The following is a 22,257-nucleotide window of genomic DNA, read 5'->3' on the forward strand; positions in this document are numbered from 1 at the left end:
TAATCTCTATATTTAAAAACTAATTTACACGCTAATTTCTTCATTTATAATTAATTTTTTAAATCAATTTAAATATTAATTCATAAATTTATTATAATTTTTTATTTATAATAAAGACTATTTTATATATAAATATCTTTTAGTTTAATAAATTAGTTATTAATTATTTTTATTCTTTAAATTTGATTTTTATTTATTTATTTGTTAATGTCTCACCATCATCATCATCCACATAAATTAACTAATTTAAGTTAATAACAGCGTAAACAAATTGTGTAAAATAAATAATAAAAAATATTATTTTTTAATAAATGAATATTTTAAATAAACAATTATTTTAAAAATTACATTATAAATGCAATTATATACAAGTTTAACCATTACCATTTCATTTATTTATTTATTTATTAGTAGGCTCAGAAGCCAAAAGTGAGTGGATAATTATTTTTTTTCTTGAATATGAGAAACAGGAAAAACCATCTGGAAGGTTTTGAAAGGAACTTATGGGACTTATGTGAAATAAAAATAGGTGTTAACAATTTTTTTTTTTTATTTGAGTGGATGTATATACTTTTATTCAAATTTCTTAGGATTGAAAGTAACTTTTCTAAATATTATATGTCTACTATTACAGCAAAATTCCATAAATTTCTAGCACGTGTACACTCTTAACTAGTTTGTAGGTCTGATAATTTACTTTAATTTAATATTTGTTCAACAATTAGATATGATAAATTTATTCAATAAAATCTACTTATCTTATTTATCAAGGTAACTTTTATTTGAAATAGTGGTTAACACTAAATATTTTGTCGCCATTTAATTTGTCAATATTTAAAATCTAATAATAGAAACTAATATAATGACCTTATCATCTTATACTTATACGACTAATTTCTTATCATATATATTTATTTATTTGTGTGTGATTGTAAATTTATTTAATTGAAAGATTTGAATAAACAGAGTTTGTGCTTATGTGTACAAGTTGACTCTTATAAATTTTTTCTTCTTTTTAAAATATTCAAAGTTTATTTCAAGAGCATGATAATATTCATGAACAAAATACTAAAGTATTATAAAATATATTTTTTATTTATGCAATCAAATAATAATTATAATTTTAAAACTATATTTTGCTCTTGTTAGACAAAGTACATAATGAATGTGACATAAATTTGTAGATTAATATTGTCTGAAGTGTATAACTATAATTTTGTTTAACTTTTTTTGTTTATTTTAGTTCTTTTCAACCTTATTATTTATATGAAAATTTATACACTGCTATTGAGATAAATGTGGATTTATGGCATATGTGTCAAATAATGATATATTTAATATAAAAAAGTATTTATAAAGATTGTAAAACTTTGTGTTTTCTATTTTTATGGCAGTGAGTTATGATGCATTTTGGTATTATGAAAATAATAACGTGAGACACAAAATAAACCAATCATGAATGTTTTAAGTGAAAATTTGGAGAACAAAATTTATGGATGTGGAATAAAGGTTAAACCACACATTCAATCTAAAAAGAACAGAGTAAAGATAATGATATTTTAAGATGTACAAATCAAAATGATGTTTATTAGAACTATAGGAAAGAGTATAGAATGAATAATGATATTATTTGTAATGAATACTTAGTAGATAACCATAGTATTTATAATCCATATTTAATGCTTAGTGTGAATGTTGTTGTCTTAGATGAATTATATATTCACTTTGATTTGTAATAATAAAAAAATTATTGCTATCTAGAGTTGCCAAGTTAGACAAAGAGAAAAATAAAAATAAAAAGGTCAATGCTATTGAAATAAATTTGACTAAATGAGTATATGTGAATCAATCACAATACAAAACAAAAGATGACCCCCATAAGTTTAGTAAAAGACAAATGAAATATATAGATACAATTTTTATTACTAACTATATATATTAACTATGATCAAATTTTGGTACGTGGTTTGATATTAGCTCAATTAAGCGAATTGAAGTTGCAAACCATCTTTTGGAGTTTAGAAGAATATGTTTGATAGTTTAATGAATCTTATGAATGAATAGAATAAAATATTTCTGTTATCTGTTTGAATTGGGAACAGATAGTAGGAGTTTTTTATTTCATATACATTATGAATTAGTTAATCTAGTTATTTTATATTATTGTTTAAAAATAAGTTTAATATGTATATATAGAGAGTTAAAAAATATTATAATTTCAACATATCATATCAATCATGTTAAATATAAGACAATATAACACAGTGTTGTTTGGTGTATATATCAAACATTTAATATGATTAAAATTCATCTTCATCATATTTTATTACATCTTAATCACCAAAAAGTCTTATAATTTCATATTATGAAATGTTCAGTTTGAATTATTTGGATTATTGATATATAATAAGATTGTAGATGATAAATATGTTTTAAATAGATAATAAATCACTCTTTAATGTAATGGAAATGCAAACACTCAATGAGGTTTAGCTAATATTTCGCTGCACTAAGGCAGTATGCTGCTGTTGCATTGTTTGGAGAACTGATTCAAGCATCCTTGTTGACTCAGATGGTTCAGTTGGTGTGGGTGGAGGAGGAGGAGGCCTAGGTGTCATCTTTCTGTTTGCACAGAGAGAAAAGACCATCAGTCCAACTCAAAGAAACAAGGACAACCAATTCTAGACATAACTAAGAGTACACAAGCATAAGCAAGGCACACACACAACCCATAGGATGTTCCAAAGAAAGAAACTGCTCTGATACCATAAATGTAACATCCCATTATATAGCAAATATATATATATAATATAGGCGTCATCAAATATAATATTGTAAAGCAGTTAAGGACATGTAAATAAAGTATTTAACTTACAGTCATCCAAAATGGCTATAAATTTAAATCTTCAAGTACAAAGAGTATTTCAAAATATACGAAAGTAGATATGCATCCTAACTACACTAAGCAGCACTGTCATCTCCCTCCAAGGCTTGCTCCAGAGGCACCTCATCTAACTTTGCTCACATTCGAGTGGATGATCATTGTAAAAGAAAACACCACACACAAGTAGGCAGAAAAACAAGCAGAAGGGTAAGCTAGTAAAAAAAACATATAATATAACAGTGTGTAACATACCAGATTCAATTTCAATCAAAGCAAGCTAAATCATACATCCTAACATGTTGTGTACTAGACTTGACTCGTCCGGACTTAGAATGATAGTCAAACTATGGCGGGTCGTGCACTCGTGGTGGCCTCTACTGCTTTGCAAAACCATTGTCAATGGGTTTCACCCTACCACACTCACGAGGTTAGCTTGTTCCGAGCCTTGAGGCATACTAGAACCCCCAAGACTAAGACCTCCTGCTACTCCTCACGACATGGTTCAATCCTCTCTATTTGAGAATGATTGACCATTGGAGTTTCAGGATGACCCCCAAGACTGAGCTCCTACTCTCATTCTAAACAACTAAGAATCTCACCAAGAGATTCTAAACTTTGAAACTTATACTTGCAACCTTGAGATCATACCACTTTCCTTTTCAACTCATATACTTTTAATTAGAATCAACATACATGTTTAAGCTCCATAAAATAAGGCCATAGATATTAAAGCATGCTTCACAAACAGTGTAGCAAACCACTTAATCAATCATAAAACCAAAGGAAGTTAAACAACTAAACTCAGGATTTCTCGCACAACGCACATTGCTCGCATGGCGAAACCAGAGTGGCTCGCATAGCGCACCACACTCGCCTTGCGAATTACTTCGCATAGGTGACATACATTAGGTCTCTCGCATAGCGCTACCAAGTCACACAGCGAGAGTCTAGACAGAGACCAACCCTCCAAACCTTCTCGCCCCATTCACTTTTCTAATTAAAATGGCAGTGGCTCTAGGCCACCACCAGTCGCATAGCGACAGGATTCGCTAGGCGAATCCACCAGGTAGAGAGCAACACTCTCTAGTCATTCGCGAAGCGCACCAGCTCGCACAGTGAATGACCCTGGTAGAGAGCACCCCTTGTAGGGACTCGCTATGCGAAACCATTCACATAGCGAGTCTGCATAATCTGCAGAACGCCAGTTCTGCAGAATTATACACACTCACACCCTCTTACCATTTCCAATAATCTTCCCCAACTTCTAAGACCTCTAATAGGTGATATAAACCTAATTAAACTTATCTAATTGATTTTACCCATTCCTACAGTGATTATTAAGTGATTAAGACCCAAATTCCTTCTTAAAACACTAATTTCCTAAACTTAGGGGCTCAAATCCAATTCTACCATTTTTAACCTGTTCTAAACCAGTTTTATGTTCCTAGCAAGCCACATTGGACCTATCTAAACTGTCATAACCCTCCAAAAACACTCTAGACCTCATGTGCTCAAAATCACTATCCCACTTTCTCTCAAATGACCTAAAATACTTCCTAATTTCCAAACTATCTATCTAATTAATACTACAACAGAAATCTTACCCCCAAACACTTCCTACATGTTCAATTTACAGTAACTAAGTTCATCCAATTCAATTCACAAGCAAGCCATTACAGTTTCATCAACTGCACGTTTCAGTCCATAACATCCAATATGCTTAAAACCAAAAAGCAGTCCAAAACAGCACATCAGTTCAGCATTCAACATGCATACATATTTATAAAACAGATTCAAACAAACAACTATCTCCCCTTACCTCAGAGTTGAACTGCCCAACTCAGAAGAACGCTTCTCTACAGTATCTCACACAGCAAGGACCCAACCAAACCCTACAAACGACCACATTGATGGTAGAAAACAGTTCTTAGAGCTAGAATTTGACAGAGATTTGAAGAAAAGTGTTTCTAGTTACATGCAACCAGTAGAGTCGCATGCCCTAGGTCCCAAGGCAATGGAGGAGAAAGGAAGAACTACTTACTAGTGAGAAGGAAGAAAGTGATCGGTTCAAAACGGAGCCCTCTACGCTGGGAACGCTCGAACACTACCTGATCAACAATCCGATGGCTCAATGAGAAGAGATTGAAGAGAGAAGACAGAGGCAAGAGAAGAAGAAATGTCTGAAGAGTGAGGTTTGGTTGCTCAGGAAATAGGAAGGAACTTTGAATTCCACGTTTCTATACATAAGTTATTTTATTAATAATGTTCCATCCTATTATCTGATGCCACGTGTTCACTTCCCAAAGCTGACTTCTTTTCTCAATCTTTACAACCATGGTTTTTTCAACCTTTTATTTAAAATCTTTAATGTTGACAAAAGAAAATGACACAATGTCTGGAAGTTGTTAAAACACTACTATTTTTATTGCTCAAAGTGTTATGTGTCTTAAATTTCATAAAGAGTGTCTTTGTAGTCATTTAGTAAACCAGTAATATTCAAATACTATATTAATGGGAAAACATTTTTTTTTATTTAGGGGACAAAATCCAACTGTATTTTAGATCATATTTATTTTTATATAATTTTTAATGAGTACTTATTTTAAAAAATACACGAAGTCTTAGACAAAAATAATTACCTTAGTTGTTTAATTTTGAGTGACTATTTTTTCAAACAATACTCTGATTTGATTTTAGTTATGAGTAATTACATTTCAAATAATTCTTAAACTTTTAATTAAAATTAAACACTTATCTAACTAATACTTAAATTATTTTCATTGGAAGTAAGTTATTTCAGTTAAGAATAACTGAAATTCAAACCTAACTCTGCAACTGTAGTCTAAAAACTCAACATACACCTATATTTGCTTAAGGTTTGTTTAAATTTCACGTTATATCAAATGCTAAAACAAAATAAGGATAAGTTTTTATAAAATCTTTTTACAAATGGTCTATCACCTTATCAGAAACAACTTTACAAAAATTATTAATTTTTTTTATACACAATCCAACTTTTACTTCTTATACATTAATTATCTGTCTTTTCACATACTGGACTGGATTTGAGATGAGTAGATTGAGTTGAATTCAATATAATAGAGAATTTTAAAATTCTATGCAACTCAATTTATTTTTTTAATTTGAATGATGACTTTGCTTAAGTCTAACTCAACTCAATGTCTATATAATTCTAAGATTTTTTTAAATTGTTTAATTTTTATTTGCCTTTCATTTTCAAAGTTGAAAACAACATTAGTTACTTTTTATCATTTATATTTTTACTTTTCATTTAATACTTAATTAGTTTACATATATGTATTTATTAAAAAATATTATATTTCTTAGTTTCTTCTTAAAAGAATTCTAAACTGTACTTAAAAATGAAGGTAATTTTTATTTTATTGTTTGTCCTGAAATATTGGAAGAATTGAAAGAAATCTATTTGGACAAATATTATCAAACACATAGTTAGAATTATTGAGATTGAAAGTTAGTCTTAAAGAAATAAAGAGGGGTGAATGAATGCTTAAAACACATGTAAGAACAAAATTATGCTTAGAACATGGAGAAAGATAATATAGTAAAAACAAGTTTACCTTTTAATATTTCATTTCTAAAATATATATTCAAATTAAAAATTATATTATCAAGTTTTGAATCGTAATCTACTTGGTTGGAAAATATAAACATATATTATTTCAATAAAATTAGAGTCCTATATAGTACAAAAATATTAAATATTTCTTTATCAGTTTATTGAGATAGTTTTCCAAATCTCTTAAAATTGTAAATAGTATAAATACAAGGAAAAAAACATAACAAGGTCATCCATTAAGCAAAACTAAAAGAGAAACTGTAATCTTATTTAATGAAAATGTGAGAAATACAATCTAATCAAAGTCTAATTCCATGTTCTGAAAGAATAGTTAAATTTTTAGTTTTTTAAATTATTGATTTAAATTGTAAAACTGAAAATATTGACTGTTTTATTTTATTTTGATATATTTTTTTATTAGTAGAATAATAACTATAAACTTTTTTGTATCTATTATTAAGAAAATTCTCCTAATAAATAAACTCAATAAGAATTATAATTTTAATTAATTTTTACTATATTTATTTACAAACTTTTTAATCTCTATATTCTTTTCTCCATATTTTTAATTTTAATTTTTTCCAATAAGAATAAGGATAAACTGAAATGAATATTGATTAGATTTGGGAAACTTTTCAATTTGAAATAAGTACTAATACACACATGTGTGTGTGTGTATAATATATCACAAACTACATTTTTTAAGTGATAAATGACTAGCAAAATGTTATTTATGCAGAATACTTGAAATCATTTAAATTATATTAAAAGTCATCCTTCCAATGAGGCAGAAAATTGAATACAGTGTATTATTTATTAAGAGATAAGTTTTCATATATATTTTTGCCTACATATTTGTGTTTTATAAAATTTTAAAATGAATTGTATAAAGATGAACAAATTTGACCATACTGTATAATGAATAAATTGTACATTTTAATTAAACTTATCACTTAAATACAAGCCTTTTAATTTATTTTTACAATACAAATTACATAATTAACAGCATGTATATCTGAATTAACCAAATATTAAACAGATATTAGACAGTAAGAATTATTAAGTATGTAATTCATTTACCTCTTTCTTTTGCAACAAGTAAGATTTTAATTTCCCATAAAAATAGGAAAGAATAATGAATGGCAGTTAAGGATATAAAATGAAAGAGAAAGGGCAAATAGGTGCAATAATAGAATGCATAGAGTATAACAAGTAAAACATTTATTTATTCATTGTTGGTTTTGTGTGTGCACTGAGTCAGTCAGGTGAGGTATTAGGGAGTCACACACAAACATATCCACACCCACTCTCTTCTGTTTCTTCTTCTTTCTCTTCCTCAAACAACAATAATAATGGACCAGCTTCAATCAGCCACCACCTATAATGCACAGAAGCCTAATCCTCAACCACCTTCCAACTCCACCAATGGCGAACCGCTCTATGAAGATTTTGACAGCACCTGTTCCACGCCTTACGTCAGTGCTCCTTCAAGTCCCGGCCGAGGGCCGCACCCAGGCTTTTTTTACAGCGCTCCTGCCAGTCCAATGCACTTCGCCATAACTGCCGCCTCCTCCTATGACAAGAGTCCTTCTTCCGCACCAATGGGTTACGAGTTTGAATTCTCTGCCCGGTTCGGTTCAGCGGGTTCTGCCGGTTCAGGTTCCATGAGCTCTGCTGACGAGTTGTTCCTGAATGGTCAGATCCGTCCCATGAAGCTCTCAAGCCACCTTGAATGCCCCCAGGTCCTCGCTCCGTTGCTGGATCTGGAAGGTGAAGAGGAGGAAGAGGAGGCCGAGGCTGTTAGCGTTAGTGTGGTCCGAGGCAGAGATCTGAGATTGCGGGACAAGTCTGTTAGGAGGAGAACCAGATCCATGTCTCCTCTTCGAAGCAACACGCCTTTGGAGTGGGCGGAGAACGAAGATGATCATATTGTTGGTGGGGATCACGACAATAACGGGAGCTCCGGAAAGCAAATGGAAGTTAGTTCCTTGGAAGCTGAGAAGAGAAGGGAGAACACAGAGAATGGTTCGAGTTTAGGTTTGGAGGCAACTCCTTCGGTATCAGGTTCGGCTTCGTCCTCCCGGTCTTCTTCGGCTGGGAGAAGTTCGAAGAGGTGGGTTTTCTTAAAGGACTTTCTCAGAAGCAAAAGTGAAGGAAGGAGTAACAACAAGTTCTGGTCCAGCATTTCTTTCTCCCCAACCGCCAAAGACAAGAAACCCACCACTTCCACTGCTCAAACTCTCAGTGTCCCAACAAACACCAAGAGCGGGCCCTCTTCTTCCGAAGCCACGCACAAGTCCAAAGGAAGTAGCACTCAGGCTTGGGCCCGAAGAATGAGCGGGAAGCCCACCAACGGTGTTGGGAAGAGGCGCGTGCCACCTTCACCACACGAGTTGCATTATAAAGCAAACAGGGCCCAAGCTGAGGAGTTGAGGAAAAAGACCTTTCTGCCCTATAGGCAAGGTCTGCTTGGGTGCTTAGGGTTTAGTTCTAAGGGTTATGGCGCCATGAATGGCTTCGCCAGAGCCTTAAACCCTGTTTCTTCCAGGTAAATTCAATTTCCTCTTTCCTTTGAGGTTGGTTTACCTGAAATTGTACAGCTCACTACCACTATTATTATTATTATTTGTTTCTTCATTTTGGAATGGTTTAGCTTAGTTTTAGCTTCGAAGAATTAAGATAGCCTCATCCCATCTTAGTGTGAATGAGGATGGTTAGAAGTGAAGTAAAATACTAAGAGAGTTCTTGTGACGAGGATGACGACGATGCTCTGAGAAAATTATCATGTACAATATACTAAGAAGAAGCCATGTACTGGTACTCGCAGCATTTTACTATTTACACAGTTGCTGTGCAGTGACTGGAGTTTATTAATATATTTTTCACGATGACCTTTTCTTAATCTCTTTATTTAACTGTCCTTAAAATTATGGCTAGGCCGGTGACATTATTGTGGCGATACCTTAGTGCTGGTTATCTCTCGTACACCATGGATTTGCATCGGTTACAGAAACCACGTGGTGTGGGGAGCCTGTTAGTTGGTTCAGGCCCCATAGTAACTGTGTGAACACATCTCGGCGCCTTCCGCACCACACCACAATTGAAAGATGCCCGTGTTTTTGTTTGCATCTTCTGCGTCTCCAGTTTTTGGTTTGGTGTGCAAATTGCATGTGACGGGAGTGTTGCGGTTTTCTTTGGGGTCTAAATGGTCTTTTTAGATGTAGCCTTATAATTATTATGGTGTGGTGAGATTATTTGAGCTTTGAGTTGTGGAAAGAGATGTTTGGAAATCTATATGCGACAAGATGTGGACATAAAGTAGATCGAGATTATTTGATATTGACATGTTTATACGTTAGTAAAATATTATAAAGTAGGAATGGAACCCATGTAAACCCCCCAAGAGATGTTCCATTTTCTTTTTGGTTGCTTCTATATAAGTCTCTTTTTCGATTAGGCCTTTCTACCATCCTTTTGTTAGGTGCACCCTGAGTTTTCTTACTCGATGCCCCCACACCCACCATTAAGATCTCAATAGCTTTTATATGTTGCCACTGGATTAGGTAGAAAATTTTCAAAAAAGTAGCCAATAAATAATCCACTAGACATGAATCCACCTGGGGGGCCCAGGTCCTTCAATAAGCTCAGCGGCATTTAAATTTGTTTAGCCTACTCAGAAGATGTGTGTGCCATAATGAATTAATCATGTCTCCCCTCCTAACATTGCCATGGAACAATTTGGCTGCCTTCCAAAATTCCCTTTTAACATGAATCTAGTAATCAATAGTGGTAAAGTAAGATTATAATTATATTTCCTTGGTGGTTACTGAAGAAACTGTTCATACTGTCCACTCTTCTCTTCAATCACATGCTAGCTACCTGTGCGGGGATTCTGCTAGACTAAGCAGCAAATTTGTACTTGCCATATTTGGTCCCCCGAATATTTTTCTCCAACTTTTTGCCATAATATTTGCCTATTCTCCAACTTTTTGCCATAATATTTGCCTATTCTCCAACTTTTTGCCATAATATTTGCCCCTCACCTTCAGTTGATCACGAAGCCACTGTAGAAGATACTACTCCTAAAAATATTACATGTTGCTGAAGGAAATGTTTTAAATATAATTTATATGAATTTGGATTTGTGGATCATACTTGCACTGTGGTTCAGTTGTTTCATAACTGCGACAAAATCATTAATTACTACAAAATATAGCATTTTACCACTTGGTCAATGAAATGTTTAAGTAACGAGACAAGTATTAACAAGACCAGAATAATTTCCAAATGGGACGAATTTGGTTTCTGTACTCATTCTAGTAGGTTTAAAATAAGATAATATTTTTTATCAGATGAGAATATTGTTTGGTGCATGGTTGGTGGAAAAGATAAGTGAGATGTGCATAAACTGAGGGTGGTAAGACCTTGGAACTCAGGAATTAGAACCCATATCTCCCGGAGCAGAACTTTTTAATGCAACGAATCTTCCATGATGATTTGGATCAAGGCAAGGAAGGGAAAATATGGAGCTGAACTGAGGGTCAATTCATCTGACTCTACAAGACTGATTGACTGCATCAACGGACACAAAATTCAAACATGTTCAGAACAGTTCTCCATACTAATGTCAAACAGTGAGAGCTTGTTTCTGATGCCCAAAATTTATTGTAGAAAACCATTTCTTTTATTACCCAAATTCGTTGCTGCTTTATATTAGTGACTGTTACAGGTAAAGTCGTTTCAATTATTTTACTTGGACTTTTAAACATATCACTAACTTTAAGCTGAATATACAACAACAATATGGGGATATTTAATTGCTCATACATGGCCCGATTTAACACCATTTCACTGTCTATCATTGTACATGAATTTGGAGGAGAAAAAAAGTTTCCAATGTCGTGGCAGCTTGCGGAACCGACTGTTCTTTCTATATTTTCAAAAAAGGGTCATTTTCTAATTTTTGTTAATTTTTTTTTCAAATTTTATAAAATTATTTCATATACTTAGATTTTGAATTTCGATCTAAATCTTTTGTGGGGGCTTCTTATGAGTTTTTGGTGCTTTAAACAAATTTTTAGGTCATTTAAGGTTCTTTTAAATATATTTTCAGTCTTATCTTAAGTTTGGATGTATGCGGTGTATGAATAACAAACAAGTTCAATAATATCAAGAAATTTAACCAATTTATAGCCAATAAAAAATGAATACAAAAATGAAAACGAAAGTTAATCAAAAACCAAAAATGAAACTAACCTTCTTGAAGGTTTCGGAATAAAGTGGTGCAGGTAGTGAGGACAACGAGAACGCACATATGCTTCAAAGAGTACATGTGTACAAAACTAACCTGTCAAAACGAAAAAAATCATACATAAAGTAGTTAATCGACATGCATTTGCATAAAACCAAAGAAAGACTACATTTGTTGGTCATCGAAAGCTTCGTCCGAGAAGGGTTTGAGCTGAAAAGAAGCTTTCGCACAAAGATAAAGTTAATAAATTTTCACCATCTCGCCCAAATTTTTAATGAATTCACTAACATATAATGTATGAAAAGTGATATTTTAACATCTTATAGTTCTTTGACGTCTAAAACTAGGACATTCGACTTTATACATGAGTACATTTTCACCTTCACAACAAACATTTTAATCAAATTTCCTTAATATAAAGTCAGAAATTGAGAATTTCGACATCTAATAACCATATGACGTCGAAAAGTATAAATTTCGACGTCGAAATTCAACATTTATTTATAAACACTAGTGCAACGAAGGGATATAACAACAGTTTTTTAGGTCTATGACAGTGGTTGTAGAACCGATGTATATTCAGGTGAGGTAGAAAGTTAGAAACTTTTTGTCTCAGTTAAAAAATTGAAGCAAAAATGTTACGATTTGCCTCGGTTCAAGAAATTTGAAGTAATAAACCAAAATTTTTTTTGGGTCTATTGTCTTGGTTTTGGTTTCAACCGAGGTCGTAGACCTTTAAAATTAATTAATTAAAGGGTCTATGACCTCGGTTGTATCCATAATCGAGGCAATAGATTTTTTTTTGCCTCAATTTTTACTAGAATCGTTGTCTAAAATATATATTTTTTTTAAAATGATCGTTTCTGTAAACATTCCATAACATATATACCAAATAACACAAACTTAGAAACACAAAAAAACAGACCTGTACGGAAAACATGTTCCCAATGTAAAAACATTATTGCTTTGAAGTAATTTTGATGATGATGCAAGTGAAGACTTGAAGACTTTGTTACCAATGTGAAAGCATTGTTGCTTTGAAGTAATTTTGATAATGATGCAAGTGAAGACTTGAAGACTCGAAGAACCTTTTGTAAATGATTAAAAGCATTCTTTGTAGAAACAATTTGTATAGGAATCATTCTACATTTGTAAGCACTTAGAAAGTTTCATAATTTAGTGATTTATTACAACAATAATCAATTATCACTAAAGATAATCGGTTATCGCAAGCTAAAATAAAAAGGGGTTGCTCGTGCAAATAATCAATTATCACAAGAGATAATCGATTATTACTACTTGGTTTAATACTGTCCAGGATGCGCAAATAATCAATTATCACTCAGGATAATCGATTGTCACTTTTTGAAAACCCCATAACGAAGCGGTTCTCTTCAAGTTGATTGAACAGGTTCTTCCATCGTGTGTCGACGGAAGGTGTTCTCTATCTTTATTATCATTAGTATAATATGATTGTAATTTGAAACAAATTTGTAGTGAAAAAGGTTAATAACTCTTTACAGTGATTAACAACTGGACGTAAAATCTTTTGATTTAAACCATGATAAAATCATTTGTGTTGATTTTCTTTAACTTTATAACTTTAGCATTTAAATTGTTCGATAAAAGCTCTTTAATAAAATCATAATTTTTAAAAGAACCAATTCACCAATTTCCTCTTTGTTTTTTTCTGTTACACGCTCCTTAAATCCTTTTTATTGTGCGATAACAATCTCATGCACATAAGAACAATTGTTTAATGTGATTTTTGGTTTTCATAGTTATGATCATTATCTTTGAACAAATTTTTTTTTACCACTCTTTTAAATTCGTATTTCAAGAAACAAATCTCAGCTCTTAATTTGGGTTAATCCAAAGTTTAAAAATTATTTACATTGCAAATCTTAAAATGACCATATTTCTATTATTGTATATGAATTTGGGATAAAATAAAATAGTTAGACTTTAAATTTTGAGCTGAAATTTTTTTTTAGATGATTCATGATTTTTCCTTCATACAAATTTTTAAGTCATTTATAAGTCATTTAGACTTTATTTGCACGTACTCATGGTTTACCAACCAAATGAAAATATGAAAAACATAAAAAACCTAAAACGAAGTAAGTAAAATTGGGGTGTTGCGAGAATCGAACTCGCGACCTCTCGCACCCGAAGCGAGAATCATACCACTAGACCAAACACCCTTTGTATAAAGGTTTATTGAGATATAAGGTTGCTCACAATTGATGATGATGAAGTGTTTGAAAGAATAACCTTGTGAAGTTAGGGTGAGTGTGGTGAAGAAGTGATTAGTTGGTGGAGTCAATGAGCAGAAGCAGAGAGATTGAGCGCAAGATTCTACGTCTCCTTCACGGTGCCAAAAACCCCACACAACTCACCCAAATCCACGCTCACTTCCTACGCCATGGTCTTCACCAATCAAACCAAATTCTCGCTCATTTCGTCACCCTCTGCGGAACCCCTTACGCCACGCGCATCTTCGCCCACACCCCCAACCCCAACATTCTCCTCTTCAACGCCATCATCAAAACCCATTCCTTACAACCTCCCTTCCACCCTTCATTCTCCTTTTTCTCCCTCATGAAGTCACGCGCCATCTCCCCCGACCACCACACATTGGCGCCCCTCATCAAGTCCGCCTCCAACCTCCGCCACTACGTCCTCGGCCAGTCCCTCCACGCCCACATCCTCCGCCTCGGCTTCACGCGCCACGCCTCCGTCTGCGTCGCCACGGTCGACCTCTACACCACTTGCGGGAGAATGGGCGATGCAAGCAAGGTGTTCGAGGAAATGCGTGATCCAGACGTCGTCGTTTGGAACTTGATGATTCGCGGATTTTGCAGAACGGGGGATTTAGAAACGGGGCTGAAGCTTTTTACACAAATGAAAGAACGGACCGTGGTTTCGTGGAACCTCATGATGTCTTGTTTAGCGCAGGGAAACAAGGAGAGGGAGGTTCTTGAGCTTTTCAATGGGATGTTAGACCAAGGTTTTGAACCCGACGATGCTTCCTTGGTTACGGTGCTACCTGTGTGTGCTCGTTTGGGGGATGTGGATGTTGGTGAATGGATCCATTCTTATGCGAATTCCAAAGGGTTCCTCCGAGACGCTGTTAACGTGGGGAATTCTCTCGTTGATTTCTATTGTAAATGTGGGAACTTGCAAGCCTCGTGGGGCATTTTCAATGAGATGGCTAATAAAAACGTTGTTTCTTGGAACGCGATGATATCGGGTTTGGCGTATAACGGGGAAGGTGAAGTTGGGGTTGGCTTGTTTGAGGAGATGGTGCGTGGAGGCGTAGAACCTAATGATTCCACTTTCGTGGGGGTTTTGACGTGTTGTGCTCATGCCGGTTTGGTTGATAGAGGGCGTGAGATATTTGGTTCTATGAGTGTGAACTTTGGGGTTCCCCCTAAACTGGAGCATTATGGCTGCGTTGTCGACCTGCTTGGTCGTTGTGGGCACGTGAGGGAGGCTCTTGACTTGATTACAAGCATGCCATTGAAGCCAACTGCTGCTTTGTGGGGTGCATTGCTCAGTGCTTGTCGTACTCATGGTGACAGGGAAATTGCAGAAATTGCTGCTAAAGAGCTGGTTGGTCTTGAACCATGGAACTCGGGAAATTATGTGCTGTTGTCAAATGTTTATGCAGAAGAAGGGAGATGGGATGAAGTTGAGAAAGTGAGGCTGTTGATGCGAGGAGGCGGTGTCAATAAAGTTCCGGGGCAGAGTGCAACTGGATAGTCGCAATAAATAACTGTCTTTTGGTGGACACAGACTAAAGAAATTCCTCACCATTTACAAAGTTAATGCATGGATGAGGTGGGGTTACACAAAATTGTAATATTGTGAAGATCGGAGAATGCCCTTGATCTTGATCTTGAGAGAGGATCATACCATTTTTTGACATTTCTTGGTGGATTTGAATTCAAAAGGAATCAATCATCTGGACATGGATGAGTTAGATGTGTTGATTAGTTGAGGAGGCCACTGGACTATTTATCATGTCTTAAGAGATTAAGGAATCAACTCAGTACTTGCTCTTTTGATTCCCAGAGTAAATTCACGTAGTTTAAAATGAATACGAAATGATTTTAATGACAATAATTTTCATTTATATATTTATTTAAATAAAAAATATTCAGGTATTATTATTTTTCATGCAGGAGAAACTATATACATTGTAAATTTGCATGAACTAGAAAAGGAAAAGAAGTCCAATCTAATTTACCGTGAACTAGTCGTATTAAATTATTTTTTAGTAGATATGTGTTTTTTTTTATGGTTTCCTTCATAACATATTGATATTTTTGGCATGGATAATTGTAAGGTTTAAAATATTGCGATTTTAAAGTATAGTTAACAATAAAAAATATGTAAATAAAATAATGATATCTTTATTATATATTGATGTAGATTATTTTTATTTTAAAAGAATAACTTGTAAAATACTTTGTTGAAGTCTATTTTTAGTTTTTGGCATGTCTATATTGATGTAGACATGTAAGTGATTGGTTGGATAGGATTTGGAAAAAATCATTGTTCAATTCAATAAAAAAAAGTTGAGTTGAGTAAAATTTATGTAGTTTTTGTGTACCACATTAATTCATTACTAATAAAGTTTGATTGGATTAGTCAATTCAATCACATCTTTTTTATTAAAATTTGTAATTTTTAAACTCTTAGATCTTTTTAAAAATAAAATATATTGAGTAATTTAATATTTTAAAAGTACAGTTAATAAAATAATAAAAACAAATAAAAACAAATTGTACTATTGATTGAGTTCACTTTGACTTAATTGAATAAAACTCAACTAATTTATTTAGATTGGATTGTCCCTTGCCTATTTAAAATATCCCTAATTTTATGATAGAATTACCAAATAGTAATTAATAAAGTTTTAAGTAAATCCTTACTGTTATAAGATGAGAAATTAACCCGTAGCCTAAAATTAGTACCTTGAGACAATTTTAGATAGTTTAATTGAATTTGAATTAATTGTAAATGAAAGCCAATCAATTTTTTGAATTGTGACATTACCTTCTTAATAAACATCCCTAATTTTATGATAGAATTAGGAAATAGTAGTTACTGTGATTTTAAGTATATTTTTACAGTTGCAATCCTTAGTCTAAAATTAATTACTAGAAACAATTGTAAGCAGTAATTATTTTATTTTGAATTTTTACTTAACTTGCATTTACAATAAAACATTCAAGTATAATCTTAAATCATTGTAAAATTAGTTTTAACTAGAATCAATACTATCTGTATATATTTTATTTAAAATGAAACCTTACTTCAGATTGTACAATACAATATGGTATAGACTAAGACAACAGCCATTCATGTTGTTACAAGAAAGTAGGAAGCTTTCAGCATCCTGTTAAAACTTTTAATGATGTCCATTAGTATCTGCTTCTTGCTGCTACTACCTGTTTTCAAATTAAATAAACTGCTCCTGCTACTGCTGTAGCTCCTGCTAGAATGAAAACATAGGATTTACTCAGGATTGTTGATTTAGGAGCATTACTTGTCTCTCCTCCTATGTACTCTGCCAAATTGAAGTTACCTGCACCAAGCATACATTTTGTAAGGGAAAATGAAAACAGTAAAGAAAGTTGAAGCTGATATTTTAAGTGAGTGGAAACTGGAAAACCTCTTTGTCTTGAGAAGCTGCAGCCAGCATTCAGTGCATATCTCATTTGTTGTACAGTGGCTTTGTTGTAGAATAAGAAATTAGACAGTATATCATCTATGCAATTAAGCACTAGCTGTGCTTCTGTTAGGCATGGTCCACTGCAGAAAAAATCAGTGGCCTCAACTGGTATATTAATATTCCCAGATGGGTTTAATCTGAATGCTTCATCACACCCAACATAAATCTGAGAAAGATTCAAAAACAGCCAAAAGAAATGGCAACAGAACATGTGAGAGAGAGTATGCAAGATTGAAAGTGCAAAATAATAAACAATCTTTCATTCATGTTCCAACAAATGGCATTAAATATTTGTCACTCACATGCTTATTGTTGAAGCAAGATAAGGCCTTTACCACGCTTTGTCCTTGCAGCTCACCCTCGGCAGCCTCTGTTAATTTTTTCACACACAAACACATGCCATTAGTATACATCAGGATCCGTAGAGCATAGAATGAATAATTGGCAAGGAAAGAAAGTAGTAGAAGCCATAGAGATGGTATGATCATGACCTGAGCATAAGTAAAACATTGAAATTACAAGAATGATAAGTGCAAGTGCCATGACTATAGTGGTGTGAAAGTTAATATGAATGTGATGAAGCTGGTACTGAATACTCAACCTTTTGTCCTTTTATGAGATCAAGGCAAGTTCAACAAAAGTGGGAACTTATAGTAGGCCACCACACAGATATATAATAATGGAAAAGCAGAAAGTGTAAATCAGTGGTTTGGTTAACAAATAGCACCAGTTTATACAGTAGTAGGTTGAGACAAATTGACTGATACACAAAGTGAAGTACCAAATAGAGTTTGCAAACCATCTAACTTTTGAAGCTTTTTGAACACATTTGCCATAACACCGAGAAGTTTCCAAAAAATTGAAAAAATGGAGATGCGGGGTATCGATCCCCGTACCTCTCGCATGCTAAGCGAGCGCTCTACCATCTGAGCTACATCCCCATGACATGAAACATTAGAAACTCTACAAATAAAATTAAAATAGTGAAATAGTAATTATTATATTGAGGTTTATAATTCAGTGGGCTTGTTTAGAAACAGAAGAATGGATTTAAGGCCCACTGTGTTGGAATACCAGAAACCCAAACCTAGAACCGCCAACAGATTCAGTAAAAGTTCATTACATCTTTTTATGATGAACTCACCTTTGGATAAGAAGACGTGGCAGAATGATATAAATACACAAATATGTCTCACACTCTCCTTATTACTAGTTTGTACTTATCCTTTCTTTAACCCTGTTGTTATCTCAAAGCTTTTAGGATCAACGGCTGACATGGCACAAGAAGAACGCCGGATCTTGGTGGCCGTCGATGAAGGCGAGGAGAGCTTGCACGCCCTCTCATGGTGCCTCAAAAACCTTCTTTTTCAAAATTCCAAGGACGCCCTTATTCTTCTCTACGTGAAACCCCCTCGCGTCGTTTATTCTACCTTCGATGGGACAGGTATATATGATCAATCATATGCATAACAAAAACACCAAGCTTCGGTTTGTGGTTTTGATTAATTATATGTGGTGTTTGTTAATTCCTAGGATATCTGTTTTCCTCCGACGTAACGGCAGCCATGGAGAGGTACGGCCAGGAGGTGGCGGATGTGGTCTTGGAGAAAGCCATGAAATTGTGTAACAGTGTTGAAAAAGTAATTACATGTTATGATAAAGTATATTTGGTATGACTATTTTGGTTGATGAATTTTGTGATTGATACGAACGGGGTGATGTGGTTAATTAAGGTGGAGACGAGGGTAGAGAATGGCGATCCGAGGGACGTGATTTGTGAAATGGTTCAAAAGTTGGGTGCTGATGTGTTGGTGATGGGAAGCCATGGCTATGGTCTCATCAAGAGGTGAGTCCAAAAACTTCCCTTTTAAGAAAATGAAGTGTTTGATTAGTTCTTTGTATGTGTGAATTGTAGATTTAGTTGATAAACCTTTGGATTTTGAATCATTGCAGGGCTTTCCTTGGAAGTGTTAGTAATCACTGTGCACAGAACGCCAAGTGCCCAGTTTTGATTGTCAAAAAGCCAAAACCAGCCGTCGGAAACCAATAAATCATATTTTAATCTTTCCCACCTTCTTTTCTTCTGTAAATAAGTTATTTGAGTTGCCTGTGTTTTTGTTTGTTCCTCCAAAGGGATATAATATAATGCCAAATATATCTTATGAATTTTAGTTCCTTACAACGTTAATTAGTTTGTGCAGCTTAGGACACTTAATTACTCTTAAACAATACTCTTCCTCACCCAGTTAATTTACGGTTCATAATAGAAAAAAAATTAGTTTGGTGTAAATACTTATTTAATGTAATGTTTAAATACAATTGTAATTACTGTATTAATAGAAATAAATGATAATTAAGTTTAAAATGAAATGGAGGGAAGTAAGCGTTGTTATGAATGATTATCTTTATGCTTGTTTGGGTCAATAACATACCCCTCTCTTATCCGCACTTGAGTTTGAAATAATAAAAGGAAAAGTGATACCTTAATTTAAGATTTGACACTAAAATTTTAATTTTGGAAAAGATGAATGAAACTATAAATTATAAAATTGAAATTTGGTTAAGTTTTTGAAGTTTAAACTCAAAACTACAACAATCGGAGCCTTATTGCTGAAACTAACGCTCATCGGCACTTTCTTCCTTCACTCCATTAAAACCCAAGAACTTGTATAACCATCTTTGTTGCTCTGGAATCTGTATAGACTGATTGATGAGACATCTCTTGTACCATCTTTTCGATGTGATTTTTCTAACTATGAGGGTATTTGTATGGTTTTACTTTCACCGGATTAGAACCATGTACAAGGATAATAATAACATGGTTTTGGTCTCTCTGTGGTGGCAATCTAGAAGGAGTATAAAAAGACCCTTTTCTAATGATGTAGTAGCCGAGCTAACTCACAATAGACATTATGTGTTATTCTTTATCTCTTCTGCGTTTTGAATTGATCCATATACACCATTGTGGAAATGGTCTATCTTTTCCTTTTCTATGTTTGCATTCCTTTTCTTATTCTAACCTTTATTCATTACAAAAAGTTATTTCCATTTTTGAATTTTCTGTTTTTGTTCTTTACATTGGCCTTTCACGATTCCATTGAATGTTCTCTGCAAAAATACTGAAATCGAAGTCCTTCAAGAATACAAAATCCCTTTTTTTTTTCATTTTTTGCAATGTGTTTTGGAATGTTTGAAGCATGGCTCAATGTTCTACACAACATTTATTTTGGTGAAAGTTATGTTTATTTTGCTTTGCGATTTACGATGTCATATTCGATTATCAGGGATTCTGTTTCAATTTCTCTATATCTCAGTCAGGATTAGGGATCTTGAATTTTGGCAACAACAAATTAGGATTTTGAAACCTTTATTCTCTACGCGTTTGTATATTTTTGTCTATTAGATGTTTTACACCCTTATATATTTTGTTTTCACACTTTATATTTTCGTTCCTTATATGTTTTACACTCTTATATATTTTGTTTTTAGTTTAGCTTTTGTGTTCACCTGTGTTGTTTATGATTTTCAAAAATAGAACATTGAATGATTTTCAACCTCTGGAACTTAATTTCAAAGGATATTGAAGTTGGGATCCGTCTCTGACTTCATAAGTATAAGTCTCCTTTCTCATCGGAGATGGTCTTACAAGATAAGGAAGTAAGATACATCATTCATCATCAATATAACTTTATCATACCATCCATGCCTTCTAACTTGTTACTTTTGATATTCAAGATGGAATTGTGAATGCAAGTCATACAATTCATGCCTCAATTAGGAAGACACTAATTTACAAATTTCAACTTAACTTTGAAACACAAAAGTTTATTGTATTCAATGTTTTAGTTTTTATTGAATTCAATGCTTTAGTGTTAGAATCAAATTTCAACTTAACCTTGAAACAGAAACACAAAGTTCATTGTATTTAATGCTTTAATGTTAATGTAACGAAAGTTTTTATAAAATCAGTTAAGAGTTACAAAATAGACCAATTTAATCTGTTTTGGTCTAAAATGAAAATGAATCAGAAATGAATTAAATGAAAATTAAGTTAGGTCGTCGGCCTGCCATAAAAAATGGATCAGAAATTATGACGTACTTTGTTACTAAGATTCGTCAACGGATGACAAACTGCCACTTTTTTTTAAATTGTTTTTAGTTTAAAAAAAAATATTTTTTTTTAAAAAAAAATATATATATATATATATATATAAATAAATATTTAAATCATATTTAATTATTTAAATATTTTTTAAGTTTTTAACTGATTAATTAATACTTTTAATTAAATAAATTAAAATAATTGTTACAGGTTGAATTACTATAATTTTGTAAGTGTTAATGATTTAAATTGTAATATTATATTTTGAAACTTATTTTCTTTATTTGTTAAAACTTGTTACCAAATGCTAATAAAATATTCAATTAGTTATTTAAAACTTTTTTATTTGACTTTTTTTTAAATATTTTTTATTATAAAACTATTTAAAAGTAAATAAAAACTTTTAACAATAAAATTATAAATATTATGTAATTTAATTTTATTATAATAATAATAAATTTTATTATTTTTTATCATCATAAAAAGTAATCATGTGTGTAACATACATGTGTTTTCACTTATTTAAAATATGTGTAGATAATTTCTAAAAAAATGACAAACATTAACAAATAATTTATTATTGACATAATAAATTCTTTTTTGACATTGCCTAATAATATAAAATATTTAAAAAATTAATATCAAATAAATTTATTTCAAATTTATTAAAAGAAGCCCG

General features: G+C 32.7%; 4 protein-coding genes, 1 long non-coding RNA gene and 2 other non-coding genes across 9 annotated transcripts; 3 read left to right on the forward strand and 4 right to left on the reverse strand.

The window, feature by feature from the left end:
- Window positions 1–2,378: 2,378 nt before the first annotated feature.
- LOC108325708 (uncharacterized) lies at window positions 2,379–5,083 on the reverse strand. Its single transcript, XR_001831856.2, has 3 exons — window positions 4,926–5,083; window positions 4,704–4,776; window positions 2,379–2,622 (listed from the first exon to the last, which is right to left on the reverse strand). It is a non-coding gene; the product is annotated as an uncharacterized LOC108325708 (long non-coding RNA).
- Window positions 5,084–7,685: 2,602 nt separating this feature from the next.
- LOC108325113 (uncharacterized) lies at window positions 7,686–9,368 on the forward strand. Its single transcript, XM_017558125.2, has one exon. It carries the CDS (start codon window positions 7,835–7,837, stop codon window positions 9,032–9,034), a length of 1,200 nt encoding a protein of 399 aa, XP_017413614.2. The 5' UTR covers window positions 7,686–7,834; the 3' UTR covers window positions 9,035–9,368.
- Window positions 9,369–13,865: 4,497 nt separating this feature from the next.
- Window positions 13,866–13,937, reverse strand: TRNAP-CGG (transfer RNA proline (anticodon CGG)). Its single transcript has one exon. It is a non-coding gene; the product is annotated as a tRNA-Pro (tRNA).
- A 35-nt stretch (window positions 13,938–13,972) lies between these two features.
- On the forward strand, window positions 13,973–15,871 carry LOC108325133 (pentatricopeptide repeat-containing protein At1g09190). The gene has a single exon (XM_017558147.2). The coding sequence runs from the start codon at window positions 14,059–14,061 to the stop codon at window positions 15,496–15,498; it is 1,440 nt and encodes a 479-aa protein (XP_017413636.1). The 5' UTR covers window positions 13,973–14,058; the 3' UTR covers window positions 15,499–15,871.
- A 1,139-nt stretch (window positions 15,872–17,010) lies between these two features.
- On the reverse strand, window positions 17,011–18,411 carry LOC108325725 (uncharacterized). Of its 3 annotated transcripts, none has more exons than XR_008247906.1 (4): window positions 18,373–18,411; window positions 17,779–17,846; window positions 17,417–17,642; window positions 17,011–17,329 (listed from the first exon to the last, which is right to left on the reverse strand). XR_008247906.1 is itself a non-coding variant. In XM_017558819.2 (4 exons), the coding sequence occupies exons 1-4, from the start codon at window positions 18,310–18,312 to the stop codon at window positions 17,199–17,201; spliced, it is 480 nt and encodes a 159-aa protein (XP_017414308.1). In that variant the 5' UTR covers window positions 18,313–18,380; the 3' UTR covers window positions 17,011–17,198. The 3 variants fall into 3 exon arrangements, 2 of the variants coding, with proteins under 2 accessions (XP_017414308.1, XP_017414309.1); XM_017558819.2 differs by having other exon boundaries at window positions 18,258–18,380; XM_017558820.2 differs by lacking the exon at window positions 18,373–18,411 and adding an exon at window positions 17,968–18,070.
- Window positions 18,345–18,417, reverse strand: TRNAA-AGC (transfer RNA alanine (anticodon AGC)). The gene has a single exon. It is a non-coding gene; the product is annotated as a tRNA-Ala (tRNA).
- A 221-nt stretch (window positions 18,418–18,638) lies between these two features.
- LOC108325353 (universal stress protein A-like protein) lies at window positions 18,639–19,642 on the forward strand. Its single transcript, XM_017558416.2, has 4 exons — window positions 18,639–18,920; window positions 19,010–19,116; window positions 19,210–19,322; window positions 19,430–19,642. Exons 1-4 carry the CDS (start codon window positions 18,752–18,754, stop codon window positions 19,524–19,526), a joined length of 486 nt encoding a protein of 161 aa, XP_017413905.1. The 5' UTR covers window positions 18,639–18,751; the 3' UTR covers window positions 19,527–19,642.
- Window positions 19,643–22,257: the final 2,615 nt, after the last annotated feature.

The sequence above is a fragment of the Vigna angularis genome, chromosome 3, assembly GCF_016808095.1.
Source record: "Vigna angularis cultivar LongXiaoDou No.4 chromosome 3, ASM1680809v1, whole genome shotgun sequence".
Classification (NCBI taxonomy): domain Eukaryota; kingdom Viridiplantae; phylum Streptophyta; class Magnoliopsida; order Fabales; family Fabaceae; genus Vigna; species Vigna angularis.